This window comes from Cajanus cajan, chromosome 6, assembly GCF_000230855.2.
Source record: "Cajanus cajan strain Asha chromosome 6, NIPB_CcT2T_4, whole genome shotgun sequence".
In the NCBI taxonomy this organism is placed as follows: Eukaryota; Viridiplantae; Streptophyta; class Magnoliopsida; order Fabales; family Fabaceae; genus Cajanus; species Cajanus cajan.
In genome coordinates, this window is record NC_138522.1 from 9,071,424 (window position 1) to 9,089,162 (window position 17,739).

Here is a 17,739-nt window from a genome sequence, read left to right on the forward strand (position 1 = left end):
TTTTTATTAATATTGTAAGTTCAAGGATACAAATAAGAGCATATGACCGTAGCTTTTGTGATAATATATTTACTTTTACTAGTATTTTAGCTTGTGTATTTCATAGGCTATGTTTATTATGTAATACCTAAATTTTTAGAATAAATTTAATAAAAGTTTTAAATAATTATCTAATCATAAAAGATAAGATTTAGGTGGCGATTTAATTGAGAATATTTTATTTTCTTATCTAAAAAGAAATGTTTCAAATTAATTAATTATTAAATTATAGGGAAAGGATAATTAACTGCGGTTAATTTGTTTTTACCAATGGGTTAAGCATGAGTTACAGTTTTAGAGTATCCTATATAAAGAAAAGTATGTTAGGGATTGCCTTGCGTGTCTCATAATTTTTAATTCACGCTTTTGTGCTCTTAAGAGTTTGGATAATTAGAGGCAACTTGAGATGACCTCAAAGATTCGCACGCGATGTCTAGTATCCACCGAGGTAAGGGAGAGTAAGTAGTCTTATTTTAGGGTATGTGCTATTTGTTGAATTGAGATATTGGACCCCAATATTGTTTAGTGTATGCATGATGTATGAGGGAGAAATCTCAATTTTTTATTGTACTTCATTCTATGTCTTTCTTATGTGCTCTAGCTATAATAGTTAATAAGTAGTTATGTTTATAATGGTATAATTATTTATAATTATGAATCTATGAGAGCTTGTGGATTCTCGGAGGAAACTTAAAGATGGAATAAACTAAATTACTAGAAGTAATGAACATGAGTATGTAAATTGATAGATTATAATTGTTTAATCATGCTAGTTGTTTAATTTTACCGATCAGGATTCATTAAATTGGTATTGGATGATATGTGCAAAAATTTGCATTTTATGTAGATGCTTCTATACTGACACAACGCCATGTGCCATGAGTGGCCATCAAGTGCAAGCATGACAGAGAATATGGGTTACTCTCTATAAAGTCATGTCAGGTGTTGGAGATCTAAGGACTCCATACTGTAAATTTGTTGGGTGCGGGAGGGTGGTGTCGGGTGACACATTTCTAGAGAACATGGTGTACTCTCTACCTAAACTACGTCAGGCGCAAAGTGCCCCACATCGAGCATCACCCTACTCTTGCATATGTATGGCTTCGTAAATGTACAATGATTTTTTAGTGGAAATATGATGATTTAATGAATAAATTGTGTAATATGATTTGTACGCATGTAGTTTAAGAACAATCAATAATATTGTGAGACATGTGGTGTGTTGTGTGTGTGCACTATGTGATGGTCGTATAATGTGAAGTCTAAGTTGAGCTTATCTATGTGAAAGTTTGGGCGAGATTGTCTAGCCGATTATGCTTGCTGTGTTGAGTATATAATACAATAGATAAGTGTGTTATATGAGAATATTATGATGGTTGTGTTGAATATGAATATGGATAGAGTATGGTATGACATGCATCATGTGAATCAATTGTTTTGTGATGGGTACAATGTGGAATATGCCACCAAGGAAGGTTTCCCTTGTGTAAAAGCTTAAGGATTCATGAATTTAGGGATAACTAAGTTTGGGAGCTTCAATTTTGTCCATTGTGAACATGGGATGTAACTTGGTCAACATTGTTATCACGACACACCCTAGTTTATATCCTCCTAGTGTAGAGTGTTATGATGACTTGACCTAACATGTCCTCCTTGGCTACTCTAATTTGGCCTTTGGGCAATAGTTGACAATCATTTTACTAGCGTCACATGCATATAGTTTAGAATATTATGTTTTCATTGCATTATCATAAACATAAAGATTGTATGTAAATTGTGAATATGACATATGTTGACATATGTACTATTGGAAAGTTTGTTGATATCTATTGATCGTAAATGTAAATGTGTATTTGTTGCTTGTGGTTACTTGGCCATAGTTTACACCAATAGTCAAAGTGAGATATTCATCACTCCCCTTTTCTTTTGTTGTCTCTTGGTGTGTTTTTGTAGGTGAGATTCATTATGAGGATGATGAAGTTGGAAACGAGGTTTAGACTTTATACTAGGTGTGCTTTAATAAGATGTGACATTGAGACAGCAACTAGAAATTTTTGTTTCAATTGATTGTTTAAAGTTATGACTTTTATTCTATTAGTTAAACTTGTGTTAGGACTTAATTTTGATATCAATGTAATTTGAACCTTGATTTTGCTACTTGTTTAGTTTTTATTCTCAATGTGATGCTTCTACCTATGAGGTTTTACCTTATTCAACAAAATTATTTGGAAATCTCTTTTTATAATTATTGAATTATATGCTAGGCTAATATGTAGGATAGAAGGTTTCCCATTTAGTAGTATCAAAACCTAGTTGATTTAAACCGAACATGTGTTATATGTCATAATTGGGATTTCTTGTGTACTTGGATAGTGAGTTGAGTTATGTGGTTAATTGAAGTGTTATTTAATATAATTATTTTGTGTGTTGACATATTAGTTGATAGAAACGATCGCGTTTATGCTAATCCTCTTTAAGAGTTAGCACAAGCGATAAAAGCTGGTGCCACACCTAATTAGTTGGAGAGGTGTTTATGTCATCATCCACCCACATTTAAGGGAGGATATGACCCTGATGCAACTATAAGGTAGAGAAAATTTTCAAGACTATGGAGTGTCTCATTTATTCAAATGGTTAACCTTGTAACCTTCATGTTGACTAGCGATGCATACCATTGGTGGGGGGTGCTTTGCAAAGATGGTGATTGTTGGCACTCTTCTCAACTATGATAACTTTAAGATGACCTTTCTAGAAAAATATTTTCCTGATGATGTGTGGAGTCAAAAGAAATGGAATTCATGGAGTTGTGACAAGGAGATGGTACTGTGGCGAAGTATGTTGTCAAGTTTGATGAACTTGTGTGGTATTGCCCTCACTATCAATTATAAGTTTGATGAGGTTGTCCGATGGTGAGAGGGTAAAATGTATCAAACTCGTAAATGGTATCTATCCTAAGATGAAGACGACAATTAGTTAACGAGAAATCTACCACTGTCCTAAACCCTAAAGTTATAATTAATTTATTTGTACTTAGTCTTTATTAGGATTTAGTCAATAAAGTTAATAAGATAAAGTTATAATTTAATCAACCACTTTCATGCAACTTCAAATAGAAATTCAAAACTATATATTTATTTGTACTACATTTTATCACTACACTTCTAATTTTCAAATAGGAAAAAGAAAATAAAAGTACATAAATTTAAACTTGAGCATGATAGTTGAATTTGACAGGTAAAGATTTTGAAATAAGATCTTGTTATGAACAGTTATTTCAACTGTCAAGCTCTTAACTCAAAATTACTTTTGTCAAATAATACTGATTTAGGAACCAATTATTTTAAAGAGTTGTTTTGACTTTCAAACTCCTAAATTATTGTTATTTCCGTCAAAATAGTAAGTTGAAAACTATTATTTCAGAGTTATCTCGACTATTGAGATCTTGAGTTAGTGTTACTTTTGTCAAGTAACACTAATAATGTAGAAGCAACTATCATGTGATGTTACTTTTGTCAAGTAATACCCACTTCGGACTATTGCAGCTCAACTTTCTATACTCACTCAAGGCACACATAGTCCATATAACAACAATTCATCTCTTAAAAGATATACTACAATAACTATATTTAACCTGAAACCTGACTAACAAACACAAACTTATCGAAATATGCTAACACACACACACAATCTTATCTCATGTTTTTGAAGCCTAAGATGCAGATAAATATATAACTCGATCCACACAATCTTATCTCATGCATTTGAATAAGAACAAGACAAATCATGATGAGTCCATTTTTTATTTACCCTGACGTAATCATTTTTCTTTATGAGAAAACAAACTGAGAAGAAAGAAAGGGACAAAACTACCTCCGGCGGCACCAATGAAATTCCTTCCAACGGAATCTTTTCCTTTCCTTTCTCTTCATCTTCTTTATCCGATTCCACTTCCCAAATCCACAGCGCATAATGAAGAATCCATTTCCCGCTATTTTTCTCATCCTCATCCTCTCCTTCGCTTCATCCACCGCCGCCGATTCCATTTCCCGCCTTATTCAAATCCAGGACCGCGAGAGAGCTTCTCCTTCCGTCCAGGAAGCCGCCGCGCGCGCCGTCCTCCGCCGCCTGCTGCCGTCTCACTCCTCCAGCTTCCACTTCCGGATCGTCTCCAAGGCATTTCTGTTTTTATTTTTTATTTTTTGCTTAATTGCCGTTGATTATTGACCTAATTGAAGTGGTTGTTTATATTTTTGAGTGTTTGTTAACAGAAGCAATGCGGTGGCGAATACTGCTTCATGATCAAAAACCATCCTTCTTTCACGACACCGGGGGATCCTCAAATACTGTACGTCTTTACTTGTGAATTTCTTAACAAAGTGAACGAGTATTTTCATTTGGATCATTTCTGTGTGTTATGTCGTTCTTTAGAACACTTTGAATTAACTCAATAAATTTACATACTGTTTTATAAGTGTTGTTTGCGACTTACTTATATTAATTAATTAACGATGCAAAGAAAAATTATACCAGCATAGATACAAATTAAACTCTTTTATTTTAAATTATAATAAGTAAATAATCGATAAATTATTTAAAAAATTATTATTTTATATTTGTTAAAATATAAATAAAATATAAAATTTTAAAAAAATCCTTATATTTTATTAATATAATTAAGATTAAAATACTAGTTATTCATAATTACCTAGGCTAGAACTATTAGATAATTTTTAACTAAGTCAGAGACCAAATTAAAAAAATTACTAACAAACTTAATTACTTACAATATTGTCTTTTACTGAAGAATTGAGATTAGTAGCCATTGAATACAACATGGCTTTACTAATTACTTACTGTTACTGCTAGCATTTCTTTACTAATTGGATGGAACTTGCGATGATTTTGAATCTCCAAATAGGATTGAAGGCACAACCGGAGTGGACATTGTGGCTGGTCTACACTGGTATTTGAAGCATTGGTGCGGTTCACACATATCATGGGACAAAACCGGTGGCTCGCAACTATTCTCCGTGCCCAATGCGGGGTTTCTCCCGCGCGTTCACCACGCTGGGGTTTCTGTTCAGAGGACTGTTCCATGGAGCTATTACCAAAACGCTGTTACGTCCAGCTGTAAGCTACTTCTTTTCTAGTCTTCGTCATGTGGAATTTGACGTCACAAGATTTCGTTCCGTTTTCATCTTGTGGTCTCATTTTGCTTTATCTGGTTCTGGAAGATTCCTTCGCTTGGTGGGACTGGCAAAGATGGGAAAGGGAAATTGACTGGATGGCTCTGCAGGGTGTAAACTTGCCACTTGCATTTACGGGGCAAGAGGCTATTTGGCAGAAAGTGTTCCAGGTCGTTTTCCTACCAAATTGCATTAAAAACAATTCATGGTGTGGGTTCGGCATTATAACATTCACTGTGTTGTGAGTTATTACAAAGTTCATTTTAGATTAACTTGAGTACTATTTGAATTGATGTTGAATGAAGCTTTTGGGTATTTTTTTTATTCTAAAAGCAAGTTACTAGTTAAACTTGGTATAAGTATTTTTATCAAACTTAAAAACTACGTAGTTGTTTCAACTCAAAATTAACATAGTGTAGTATAGTTGGCAAGTAACTATACTCTTTAAGCATGTGTTCACGGGTACGGGTATACTCCTTAAGCACGTGATCACGGTTTCAGTAATCTTTCATTTTTGAGAAAGGTTAGTCCATTATATGGATTTCCGTATCTGGAGCGATTAGTTTCTACCTTTCGGCTAGAGATATCCTGGGTAACGAAAAAATACTTTGAACTAGATTCAATTCTTCAAGACCGGACATATGAACATTACCTAAAATAATATTAGTCGTATTTCAATGTGATTTTGAATGACTCAACCTGTAACCAAACACAGATTGTCATTCCAAAACTTTCTAAGGGTTTTATAGTAAAAAGAGATAATGAAATACCATTTTAGTCCCTAAAGGATCTGGGGTCGGTTTCAGTAGTTTTTGAAGAATGAAAATCACTACTTGCGATCAATTTAGACATTTCCGGGGACTAAATTGGTGATAATAGAAAGGACTAAATTAATCAGCCTTTTTTTCTAAATTGTAGTTTTGTTGACCATTTGATGCTAATAAAGAAATAAAGATGAACAGCTTGATTCTGGACCATAGTTCTGTCATTGGGTTGTTTATTCAAATTATCACACCAGAAGCTCAGTAATATTGGGTATTGTACGGCTTAATCTTTCTCCATGAAATATTGCTTGGATAGTTCATAGCTGACTTTATATCCAACCTACAGGAGAAATTTAACATGAGCATTTCTGATTTGGATGACTTCTTTGGAGGCCCCGCATTTCTTGCATGGTCACGCATGGGGAATTTACATGGGTGAGTGGTAGAAAATTCACAGGCTGTTTTTTTCACTTTAATAACCAATGTTTCTAGCTAAAGGTTGACAAGTGAAATTTAAATATTCGAAGAATTTATGTTGAAACTAGAATAATGCATCTGTAATTGCTTAAACCTAAGTTTCATTGTGAAATTGTCAAGTTTGATGCTTTTAGTAAAAGCTCTTCCTCTATTCCTTGAGTTTCATTGTCATTTTCCCTAGATCAGGATGTCATAGTTTTAGAGAATGTTTAATTTATTTTGACTGAGAATGCAACTCTAGATGGGGTGGACCACTGCCACAAAGCTGGTTTGATCAACAGTTAATCTTACAGAAGAAAATTCTTAACAGAATGTATGAGCTTGGAATGACACCAGGTACCCGTTACATCACTATTATTAATTTATTATAGTCTTCCACCTATCAGTAATAAATTATTGTCTATCTTCATGCAAACTACAAAATATCTAAGACAAATAATAATAGTACTATTCTTTTGGTTTGAGTCCATCTCTGGAATTAAAACTTCTAAATAATGAATAATTGTTTTTCAGTCTTGCCAGCTTTTTCTGGAAATGTACCTGCTGCGCTGAAATATATATTTCCATCAGCAAAAATAACACGCTTGGGAAATTGGTGAGTACAGCTATGTATTTATTGACTTGAACTTGAAAGTAAATAGTCTATTTACTAAAAAAAACCACACTGGTTTAAGAACTTAACTGACTGTTTTGAAAATTCAGCTATAGGATATTTCTTTAAGAATATTGGTAAGTTGATAAGTATCAATGAAAAGGCCCCTGGAAAAGGTCCTTTTGCAAAGAAAAATGAAAATCAGCTATTCAAGCTGACCTGGAGAAGTAACTTGTATGTTTAGCAGCTGTGCACTCTTCAACGTTCAATCTACAAAATGTAAAAACATCATCTCACACCTAAAAATAGACAATTTTTCTAGGCTGGTAATTTCTAGAAATAAAGATTTTTATGGATTTAACTCCCAGTACACATCACTGAGATCAATCATGAATGTATTAAATCCTAGCAGCCTATGATTTTGCTTTACCCAACATTGTTGACACCCCCAGACTTGTACAGCAAACCTAATTCATGCAAAGTGCAACACTAATGTGTTATTGAACTCCACCAATTTCTGAGAACAAACCTGAAGAAAATCAGGGAATCATGCTTGTAGAATAGGGTAGACAATCACATATATACTTGTGTTGGAAATCCACCTTAATTGTGGTCACCCCTAGCCACCTTAGTTGCAGCATCTTTGGTGTTTTCCTTAATTGCAGCTTTAGGGATGGTGTTTAGTCCCAATTGACTAGAGAATGGCATAAATAGAACTTTATAGCTTAAGTGGTACAAGTCCAAATTCTAAGAATGAGCATCTTGAACTATAGCATTAAACTCAAAACTTTAATAATGCTTGAACCATGAAGTGATAACAAAGATTTGTGACCCTGTAGCTAGTGGAAAAACCATAAAAAATGACATCATAGTCTGTAATGGTATTAAATTGTCATATCTACATTCATAAGCACCCACTATACTGACTATATTGACCCTTTTTACATCCTGCTATAGGTTTTCTGTCAAGAATGACCTCAAATGGTGCTGCACCTATCTTCTTGATGCAACTGATTCTTTGTTCATCGAGATTGGGAAAGCATTCATTGAGAAACAACTGCAAGGTGATATCACATAAACGCTTCTTTTAAACTTCATTAGCTGAGTTGCTTGATGCAGTAAAATGATATGCAAAAATATTTTGTAATAAATATATGGATACCAATTTAACTGTTTGTGATATTTGATTATCTTTTGACCCAGAGTATGGAAGAACCAGCCACATTTACAACTGGTAAGTTTTTCTTTACTCATAAATTTTAAAACATGTATTTTAATTTTTTTATTGCTGAAATATTTATACAAATTGCTGCATTTTGTTACAAGGAATACTTATGGAACACTTGTTTTCTTTTGACATGATATATTGTACATCTGTTTCCTCCTGGCATGCAATGGTATTAGTTAAGTGACCTAACTTAGGTCTATGTAGATATTAATAATGCATATCAGTCAGTTTCATGCTTGGTTATCAGAACTTTCCTGTTCATGATTCTAAGGTTCTTTCATTCATCAATTATATATAACTGTCACCAGTAGAACACTCCTTGATTCATTCTCATTTCTCAACATGTTTCTTTTTTTAATTTTTCTTTCTCAAGTTACCAATATCTCATCAATATTATTAGAACAAAAGATTTGTGATAAATGGAAAAATGAAGTTCTCGTTGAGAACAGTTAGTCAAGTTTTAAGTTACATTTTTACTTTAATTTGTCTTTCTTATGGAGTTAGAGGGGGTAAGATTAATAATAAAAATGTATGTGTCAATAACAGTTTATAAATTATATGCATATGCACCATTGCACTTTATATTCATGAGTACTTATATATTAAAAATCTTTTCAGTTAAAAATCATCAGGCATTTGAATTATGGTTTATATGCATATGCATTATGGTTCCTAAGTTCAGACTTGAGGACGTCTGTTTTTCAAGAGGGTGGCAATGGTAGGACCTCAGATGGATTTGGGTCCAAATGGGCACTTTGCACCTCAACTGCCCAAGCCATTATGTTGTAGCTCATTATGCGCTAGAAAGAATAGGAGGGTCCAAAGTGAGAATACTGATGTCGCAATAACTGACAGGGTGTGTGACTTGTGTGATGGGATTCTGTTATAGGAAATTAGGGGAGAGAGAAAGGGTATCTGATAGAATCAATTGGTTTGTTATGGGCAGAAGGCTTGGGTTCTCTGAAGCAGCTTAGCTCTGTAGCAGTAGGATATTTATTCCACTGTAATTTCCTGTTTTTCTTCAGATATAGACCCTATTTTCCATTATTGATCTGTTTTCCCTGTTAATTGCTACTGTGAGATTTGGGTTTGTATCATAACACCCTGCCCATTGATGATTCAGAGTACTTCTTTCATTAGAAAATCTTTTCAGTTAAAAATCACTGGTGCATTTGAATTATGGTTTATATGCATATGCACCAACACCCTTTAAGCTTTTGTTCATAAAGGAAACACTCATAACTCATTCACTAACGTAGAGTATGTTGGACCAATCACAGTGATACTTTTGATGAGAACACCCCGCCCATTGATGATCCTGAGTACATTTCATCATTAGGTGCAGCAACTTTTAAAGGAATGCAGAGTGGTGATGATGATGCTGTGTGGCTGATGCAGGTTATAGAAAATAGTTCATTTTATTATTGTTATTGTTTAACCTTGATTTGATGCTGCTAAGTGCTAGCTTTTGTATATAACCATATATGTTCATGCAAGTGGAATTATCCATCCACCAAACTCTTAATCGTCCTATTTAATTTATGCAGGGATGGCTATTTTCATATGACCCATTCTGGAGACCTCCTCAAATGAAGGTTATATTCATATCATAATTATTGACCTCCCAACAATATTGCTTTTTTTTCGCATCTAGTCTTAAAATAAGCAAAGCTTGTCTTAGATCTGTCTATGCTAACCATTTTTCTGCCTTGGTTTATTTCGGTCTTTATTTCAAGGATTTCAATTATATTAAACTCCATGTTTATGGTTTTTCCAACTAAAATTTAATGTTTACTTAGAATCTCCATCATGCATACAGACTATAACTAGCAATCTGCACGACACTTTTCTTTTTCTTCTTTCATTGCCAGTGTAAGATAGTGGCTAGAATCATACATATAAATATGTGGACAGATGTATTTGCTAGTTAGTATAAATGTTTTCTAGAAGTATGAAGTCACCTTGGTTATTCCTTATAACTTATCACTCGTATACGATTCTTATTTGTTCTTGTTTTCAGGCCCTTTTACATTCTGTTCCTGTTGGAAAGCTGGTGGTTCTTGACCTGTTTGCTGAAGTAAAACCCATTTGGGTTACCTCAGAACAGTTTTATGGAGTTCCCTACATCTGGAAAGTCATTTTCTATTTTATATTTATTATTAAAAATAATAATGTCATCTTTGTTGATAGCTTTATCCATATATAGGCCTCCACACACACAAATATATATTTGGCATAGAAAATATGAATACATTTTTCCGATGTTCTCATATTGTGTGATTACCTTCAGCAGCAGCAGAACTTAGTTCGAAGTTAGCTTAGTCTAGCATTCAGCGGCTTAAACCTGTGGTCCATAGAAATAGCTGCTTTGTATAGCTTACAAAATTGTTACATATGGTAACTAGCGTTGGTGGACTTCCCTACAAATTGCTTGATAATAACGGCTGTGGCTTGTTCTAACTCTTGATATATAATAAATTTATTCAATGTTGTTTTCACTGACTGGGTGTATTATGCTTGACAGGTGTATGCTGCACAATTTTGCAGGAAACATCGAGATGTATGGGATATTAGATGCCATTGCATCTGGGCCAATTGATGCACGCAATAGTATTAACTCAACAATGGCAAGTTATTCATTTATACTTGCGATTCAATTTTATATTAAGTAGTTTCTCCCGATTGATTTGGTGCACTATATATGATTGTGATTTTGAAACACCAATATCTATTTATCTTTCAAGTTAGGCTAAGGGAATAAGCAATAAACTCTTAATCCTAATCTAATATCTAACGTCCTAAAAAAAAATGTGTATGCATTTTCCACATTTGAAGTCAGTGCATCTACTCACATAAGTAGATGTATAGTCACTTTGAAATCTACAAATGTAATCTACTTGTTCAGACTTGGGTTGATCTGAAAAGTGTCATTTCTAGTTCAATGTTATCTGCCCAATATAAGCAATATTTTTCAATCTGCTCTCTTCTCCACTCTCCATCAGAATATGGATCATGCTCTAGATGATATTATTATTTTCGCAAGTCATTCTGCTATTAATTTTTCATACTTATTATCAGCTATTTGATTTTGTGAAGGTTGGAGTTGGAATGTCTATGGAAGGTATAGAACAGAATCCCATTGTCTATGATTTGATGTCTGAAATGGCATTTCAAGACAAGAAAATTGATGTTAAGGTAATATAAGAGAATCTTGGTGCCAAGAGGTTGCATTTATTCACTTATGGTTTTCTTATGTTCTCCTGATGGGGAGGATCTTGTGTGACCTGAGGAAACCCCCATATTGTGGGTGCCAAATCTGTTCAGCGTTGAATGTACTTTTATTGTTTTCCAAGTTTCGTTTAGGAGAAACTTTATACCATATCAATTTAATCATCCATCTCTACTAGGTAATTTTTGGAATTCAGAAGTAATTCCAACTTGCTTTCTTTTCTCTCTCCTCCCATGCATGCAATTTCGTGTTTCCAGAACAATAGAATATATCTGAACCCCGTTTTGCTGATAATTTTGATCAGAAATTATATATCTGCCTTGACCTTGAGTAAATCAGCATAACCAAGGGAACAATATTGTATATTCCTTTGGTAATATTTTTATAAGAAATTCCGTTTGTGATTTTATTTGACATATCTGATAGAGCATTTGGGTTTAACTATATAGTGTACAGGAAAGTATGCTTGTGTATAGGTATCATTCATTAGAGCTCCCATACAACCACGGTAGGTGCCCATTTTAGCTTACCATAGTTCTGTCATTTCTCCTTTACAATAATGTTTGGTTTCTACTGTTAATAACTATAGTTGTAACACTGAATACCTTCTACTGAATCCATGCTTTCTTTTATGTGTAAAGGGACATTAAATATATCCTTTTAAATGCTTTCAAATACTTGAAAAAGCTAGCATTAAATGGCTTTTATATTTTCAATACAATTAATGTTTTCTTTCCCATTAATATCTATCTATTCTTGTTCCCTTATATGCATTTGGTACACAGGATAGAAAACTTTTTCTTTATTTCATTTCTATCTTCAATTTTCACTAACTTGATAATATTTTAAGATTGAAGTGCGTGATGATCATTCCTTTTTCAGGCATGGGTTGATGTGTATTCAACTAGACGATATGGACAGCCACTTCCTTTAATACAAGAGGGATGGAATGTCTTGTATCACACCATTTACAATTGCACTGATGGAGCCTATGTAAGTTCTTGATTGATACAACAACCTGCCCCTGAATCGGATTAGTAATTTCTTTCAGTTAATCTTGCAATAGAAAAACTTTCTATGTAATCGTGTGTTCAACTTCTGTCATTTCTCATTTACTGTTATCCCTTTTATTACTGTATCCTTTTATAATGCATTTTTGTTAACAAAAAAAAATGCACTTCATTTTGCCTTGATGTGTACAAATCAAGAAACAGAAAGGATAAATCACGTTGATTTGGCCAGTTTATTTGCTGTTTTAATTTGACCAATAACTACAAAAGTGACAATCTCAATTGTACACCTTATGCTTAGTTCTACTCCTAACTAAACATGTATAAATTAGTGCATCATATTTTAGTTTAACCAAATATTATTGGTGTTTGTGAACAGGACAAGAACAGAGATGTCATCGTAGCATTCCCAGATGTTGACCCTTCCTTAATTTCATTACAGCATGAGCGATCTCGCCAATATGACAAGCCTAAATCACGAACAATTATCAAGGAAATAACTGATCAATTTGAGACACCACATTTGTGGTATTCAACTTCCAAAGTAATTTACGCATTGAAGCTATTTATAACAAGTGGAGATGAACTTTCAAGATGTAATACTTATAGGTGAGAGAAATTGATTATACAAAAATTCTTGCTCTTGTTTCAGCATTCAGCAAAATGTAACTCAATGTTGTGGTTTGATATTCAGATCCATGCTATTTATTCTTTACTCAGGTATGACCTGGTTGATCTGACTAGACAAGTCTTGGCAAAATACGCAAATGAATTGTTCTTTAAGGTTGTAGAGGCATACCAATCACATGATGTCCATGGAATGACCCTCCTCAGCCAGAGATTTCTGGACCTAGTGGAAGATTTGGACACTCTGTTGGCTTGCCATGATGGGTTTCTTCTAGGACCTTGGTTAGAAAGTGCAAAGCAACTAGCTCAAAATGAAGAACAAGAGAGACAGGTTTGATTTTCTTGAATTGGCACAAATTGAAAATCCACCTGTTCTATACTTCTATTGATGTAACCTAAACGTTTACAGTTTGAGTGGAATGCTAGAACACAAATCACCATGTGGTTTGACAACTCAGTAGAGGAAGCCAGTCTGCTTCGTGACTATGGTATGAATAACAGATAATAGCTTGCTATATTATGAAGTAAAGGCTTATTTATCTTTTGCTTTCGTAAATGGTAACTTAGTAAGCACTCCCCTTTCTCTATCAATAGCTTCTGTGTGATGTTTTGGTATGTTATTCAACTTCTTTCCACAGGAAACAAGTACTGGAGCGGGCTTCTACATGATTACTATGGTCCCAGAGCTGCCATTTATTTTAAATATTTAAGAGAAAGCTTGGAGCAAGGTGAAGATTTCAAGCTATTGGAATGGAGGAGGGAGTGGATTAAGCTTACTAATGGATGGCAAAGCCGTAGGAATATTTTTCCAGTGGAAAGTAGGGGAGATGCTCTGAATACTTCTCGGTGGCTCTTTAACAAATACCTGGACCCGAGCAATCCTGAAACAAAGCTTATACTGGAATACTGAACTACAAAAATAAATGAAATTTGAATAAAACATACTTATATGAATATGAAACCAGACTATTTCATTAATCTGGTTCACCTCTCAGCAGATTTTCAGTTTCCATATTCCGGTGCCAATTTTCTTTTTCGTAATCACCTTGACGATTTGGAAAGGAAACGATAGATTTCCATTCGTGTAAATTGCAAAATGTAAAGTTGGCAAATGTGCCAGGTATTTTCTAGTATGTTCACCCGAGAAAAATCAATGTATTACAAGTATTGAAGACAGCCTTGTGAACCATTTAATTAGAGATTTATTAGATTAAGATTTTAAAGGACTTTTTTAATTAAAAAAAGTTATGTGAATTTTAAAAGATTTTATAAGATTTTCATGACTTTTAAGATTTTATAAGATTTTGTAAAATTTTAAATTAGGATTTTAATATATTTTACAAGACTTTTAAGTTAGGATTTTAATAGATTCTAGAGATTGGATTTTGCAAAATTTTGTAAGTTTTTGACATACGATAAGAGTTTAAGATTTTTTTTCATACATTCAAATTTAAAAAGTGTTAAAGGCAAAAATAATATATAAAAAAAATAATGTCTGGATAAATAATAATAATAATAATAATAATTTTTTGTAATATTATGTCCTTTTAAATAGCATTCATTCACATATTCATAGCTACACTAGTCTTTCAAGCATTAATGTCTCACTCTTGTTCCTCGGTTTGAATAATAAACTCAAAATTATGATCTTCATTAATCGATAATGTTGAAGATGAAGGTTTGTTTATCGTTCTAATTGCAAATTCATTAAAATTACATTTTTTACGAGAAAAGTTATGTATTGTTGCGCATGCTAAAAAAAATTCTAAACATTTCAAGTTGTTTATAATTTGTGATTTAAAATGTTTTATTTATAAATGATTAAAAAATAGTGGAACAGCTGTCCTACTCTCTTATAACTAAATATGTCCTTGATTTTATATCGGTATTTGAATGAAAGTGTGTTTTTCATGCACTTTTATTCATTTAAAATATCTTAAAAATTCACAAACATTAACTAGGAGAAGGAAAAATATATCTGAAATTTTTTACATATACAAAAACAATTTTATTTAATTTTTTAATAGCTTTCAATTATTCATTCGCAAAGAAATATTTTTAGTATTAAATTTTAATATGCCGTAATGTCTAATGTTAATTTCCTTTTTAAAATATAAAAAATATCATAATTTCACAATATAGAAATTAAAAAAAAAATCATAGTAAAAAAAAAGAAAAAATAATTATTAAGTCATAAAAGGAAGAGAGATAATAGTAACAAACTCAAATTCATCTTATATATATATATATATATATATATATATATATATATATATATATATATATATATATATATATATATATTGTTCTAATAAATCTAAATTGATTACAAGGTCTGGAAGATCTACCGTTGATTGTAGGAATCATAATATCAACTTCAGCTTTTACCTTTCTCTTTTCTTGACGTTTGTTATAAAAAAAATTACTTTTTAAAAGTTAAAATTTCAAGAATTTTCTGTGTTATATATCTGAGGAACAAAATAAAGCAAAATAGAGCAAGTCAATTAATGAGAACGACAGAAAAATATAACAAGTCAGTGGTACTGTCATTTACATATTGTAGTTTCACCAAATAGAGAGAATGGAATGAAAATAGTATTAAAGTGTTATTATGAGTAGTAGTGCAGTATTATTAGTAGGAAAAAAATAGAAAAGACAGAAGTATAGAAAAAATAAATAAATAAATAAATAACTCAATTAAAAATTTTTGAAACACTTGATCCAAAATCTGATGGGTTTAGATGAGATTGTTTTATGAATTTGGTATTTATAGATACCACTAAAAAATCTTTTAAAATCCTTCTAATAGGACGATCCTTTAAAATCTTATATTTTTTTAATATCAATGACGAATCATTTTTAAGTTGTAAAAAGTCTTAAATGAATACTAATAAATTTTAATAAACTCTTTAAAAAATCTTGAAAATTCATATTGAATCACTTGATTATTTTTAAATGACATAAAATCCTAATTAAATACTAATAAACTTTTTTACTTAAAAAAATTTTAAAATTTTATGAAATCCTAAACCAATATATCTTCTAAATTTAATTAAAGAACAATCAATGAACCAAACTCTTAATCTAACAAGCTTAGTTTTTTTGTTTTTGTTGAATCAATTTTTCTAAATTAACTTTTAGAAGTTTCCAGACGCAAAATATTGTTTGTCGAAAATTAGTTTTTCAAAAATCTATACTAGACAATTCACCTACCCACCACCCTAAAAAAAAGAGTAAAGAGAAAAGGAACATATCCGAAGCTGGCCAACTGTCACTAAAACCCCTGGACCAGGGTAACTAGTCCATTGGGTTGAGAATCCCGCACAAGCATTCTGGATTCTGGAACGCTTTCAATTTCTTCACTACGTAATACTATTATTATTCTCTATACCATGGGTGGTCCAATTTGACTTTTTCCTTATTCTATTTTTTTTTTATATTCTATGAACTGTTTGAACTTTGACAATAGAAACCACCCGAATGGGTCCTAGAGCCTTCTCAGAACACAGCTGCGTAGCTGGCAAGGCATAAAAAACAAGCCCCGAGTCGTATTTCTACGTAAGCGCACGCATCAAATGGCTTTTCGGACCAAAACTTTCTTCATAAGAAAAAATTAATTACATTAGAAAAATACACGGTCTTCTAGAAGGTTCCAGCAGAGAAATAGTAAATGGGAAAACGAGTTTTCTTGCTGATGCGGTTTCGTGTGTCCACACATCATTAACCTCAATCCATGCGTTAAGATTTGGTAGATTCCTTTGTGAACTAATTGAACTAGTCCTATAAAAGCGCATTGAACGAGTCTCAAACTCCATCTACAAACACACACATCAAAAATCCTTGTGCTCTCACTTCTCACTTCATCTTTTCAGCCATCTCGTCGCATATTAAAGGGAAATTTTTTTGTGTTAACAGAAGAGAGAATGGGATCCTATGAATCATCTTGGGCCGACCAGTGGGATAATGGGCCTGACACTGTAACCGAGTCTCATGAATCAAAGAAAAAGAGCAACAACGCCCTCGGAAAGACCAAGGCAGTGGCTTCCACTGGGGTGAAGAAGTTGAAGGAGGGTACCTCCGTGGGCCTCCAATGGATCAAGACCAAGTACAACAAAACCACCCAGAAACGTTGATTATATTACTTGCAGCTTCTCTTTCAATATTCCTTGTAAATATCTATTTCAATTCTTTTTTTTCTTCGTTGATTAGTATTGTCTATGTGTTCGTCTATTCGTTTATTATTGAGTCTAGGGAGACTTGGGCTTACTTTGTAGGATCGATGATATGATCTTTGATTAGATATGTTTTCTGTTTGGTGGATTAGGGATGGTGTATACTTTTTTATATAAAGAATAATGGAATTTATATTCTTTTAATCTTAAAGCTTCCCTTTTGGTTCATTATACATATAATATATATCATATATCATACCACCAAGCACCCATGATGCATGAGAATGATGGACGTACGTGAAAAACTAAACTCTGAGATTTAAGAAAAACCTTCAAATTTTGTTTTTCCTAGGTCGGTTGGTCACACGTGTACAGTGATTTACGTAGTGGATGCATTATAAATCAGGAAATTTCC

At 32.8% G+C, this 17,739-nt stretch overlaps 1 protein-coding gene across 1 annotated transcript; it reads left to right on the forward strand.

Moving 5' to 3' along the window:
* Positions 1-3,762: 3,762 nt before the first annotated feature.
* LOC109815175 (alpha-N-acetylglucosaminidase) lies at positions 3,763-14,328 on the forward strand. Its single transcript, XM_083076689.1, has 19 exons — positions 3,763-4,212; positions 4,308-4,384; positions 4,958-5,169; positions 5,274-5,395; positions 6,336-6,424; positions 6,708-6,802; positions 6,980-7,061; positions 8,016-8,122; positions 8,262-8,292; positions 9,567-9,684; positions 9,834-9,881; positions 10,307-10,415; positions 10,810-10,913; positions 11,383-11,481; positions 12,398-12,508; positions 12,905-13,134; positions 13,246-13,483; positions 13,562-13,640; positions 13,791-14,328. The coding sequence occupies exons 1-19, from the start codon at positions 4,009-4,011 to the stop codon at positions 14,060-14,062; spliced, it is 2,427 nt and encodes an 808-aa protein (XP_082932815.1). The 5' UTR covers positions 3,763-4,008; the 3' UTR covers positions 14,063-14,328.
* Positions 14,329-17,739: the final 3,411 nt, after the last annotated feature.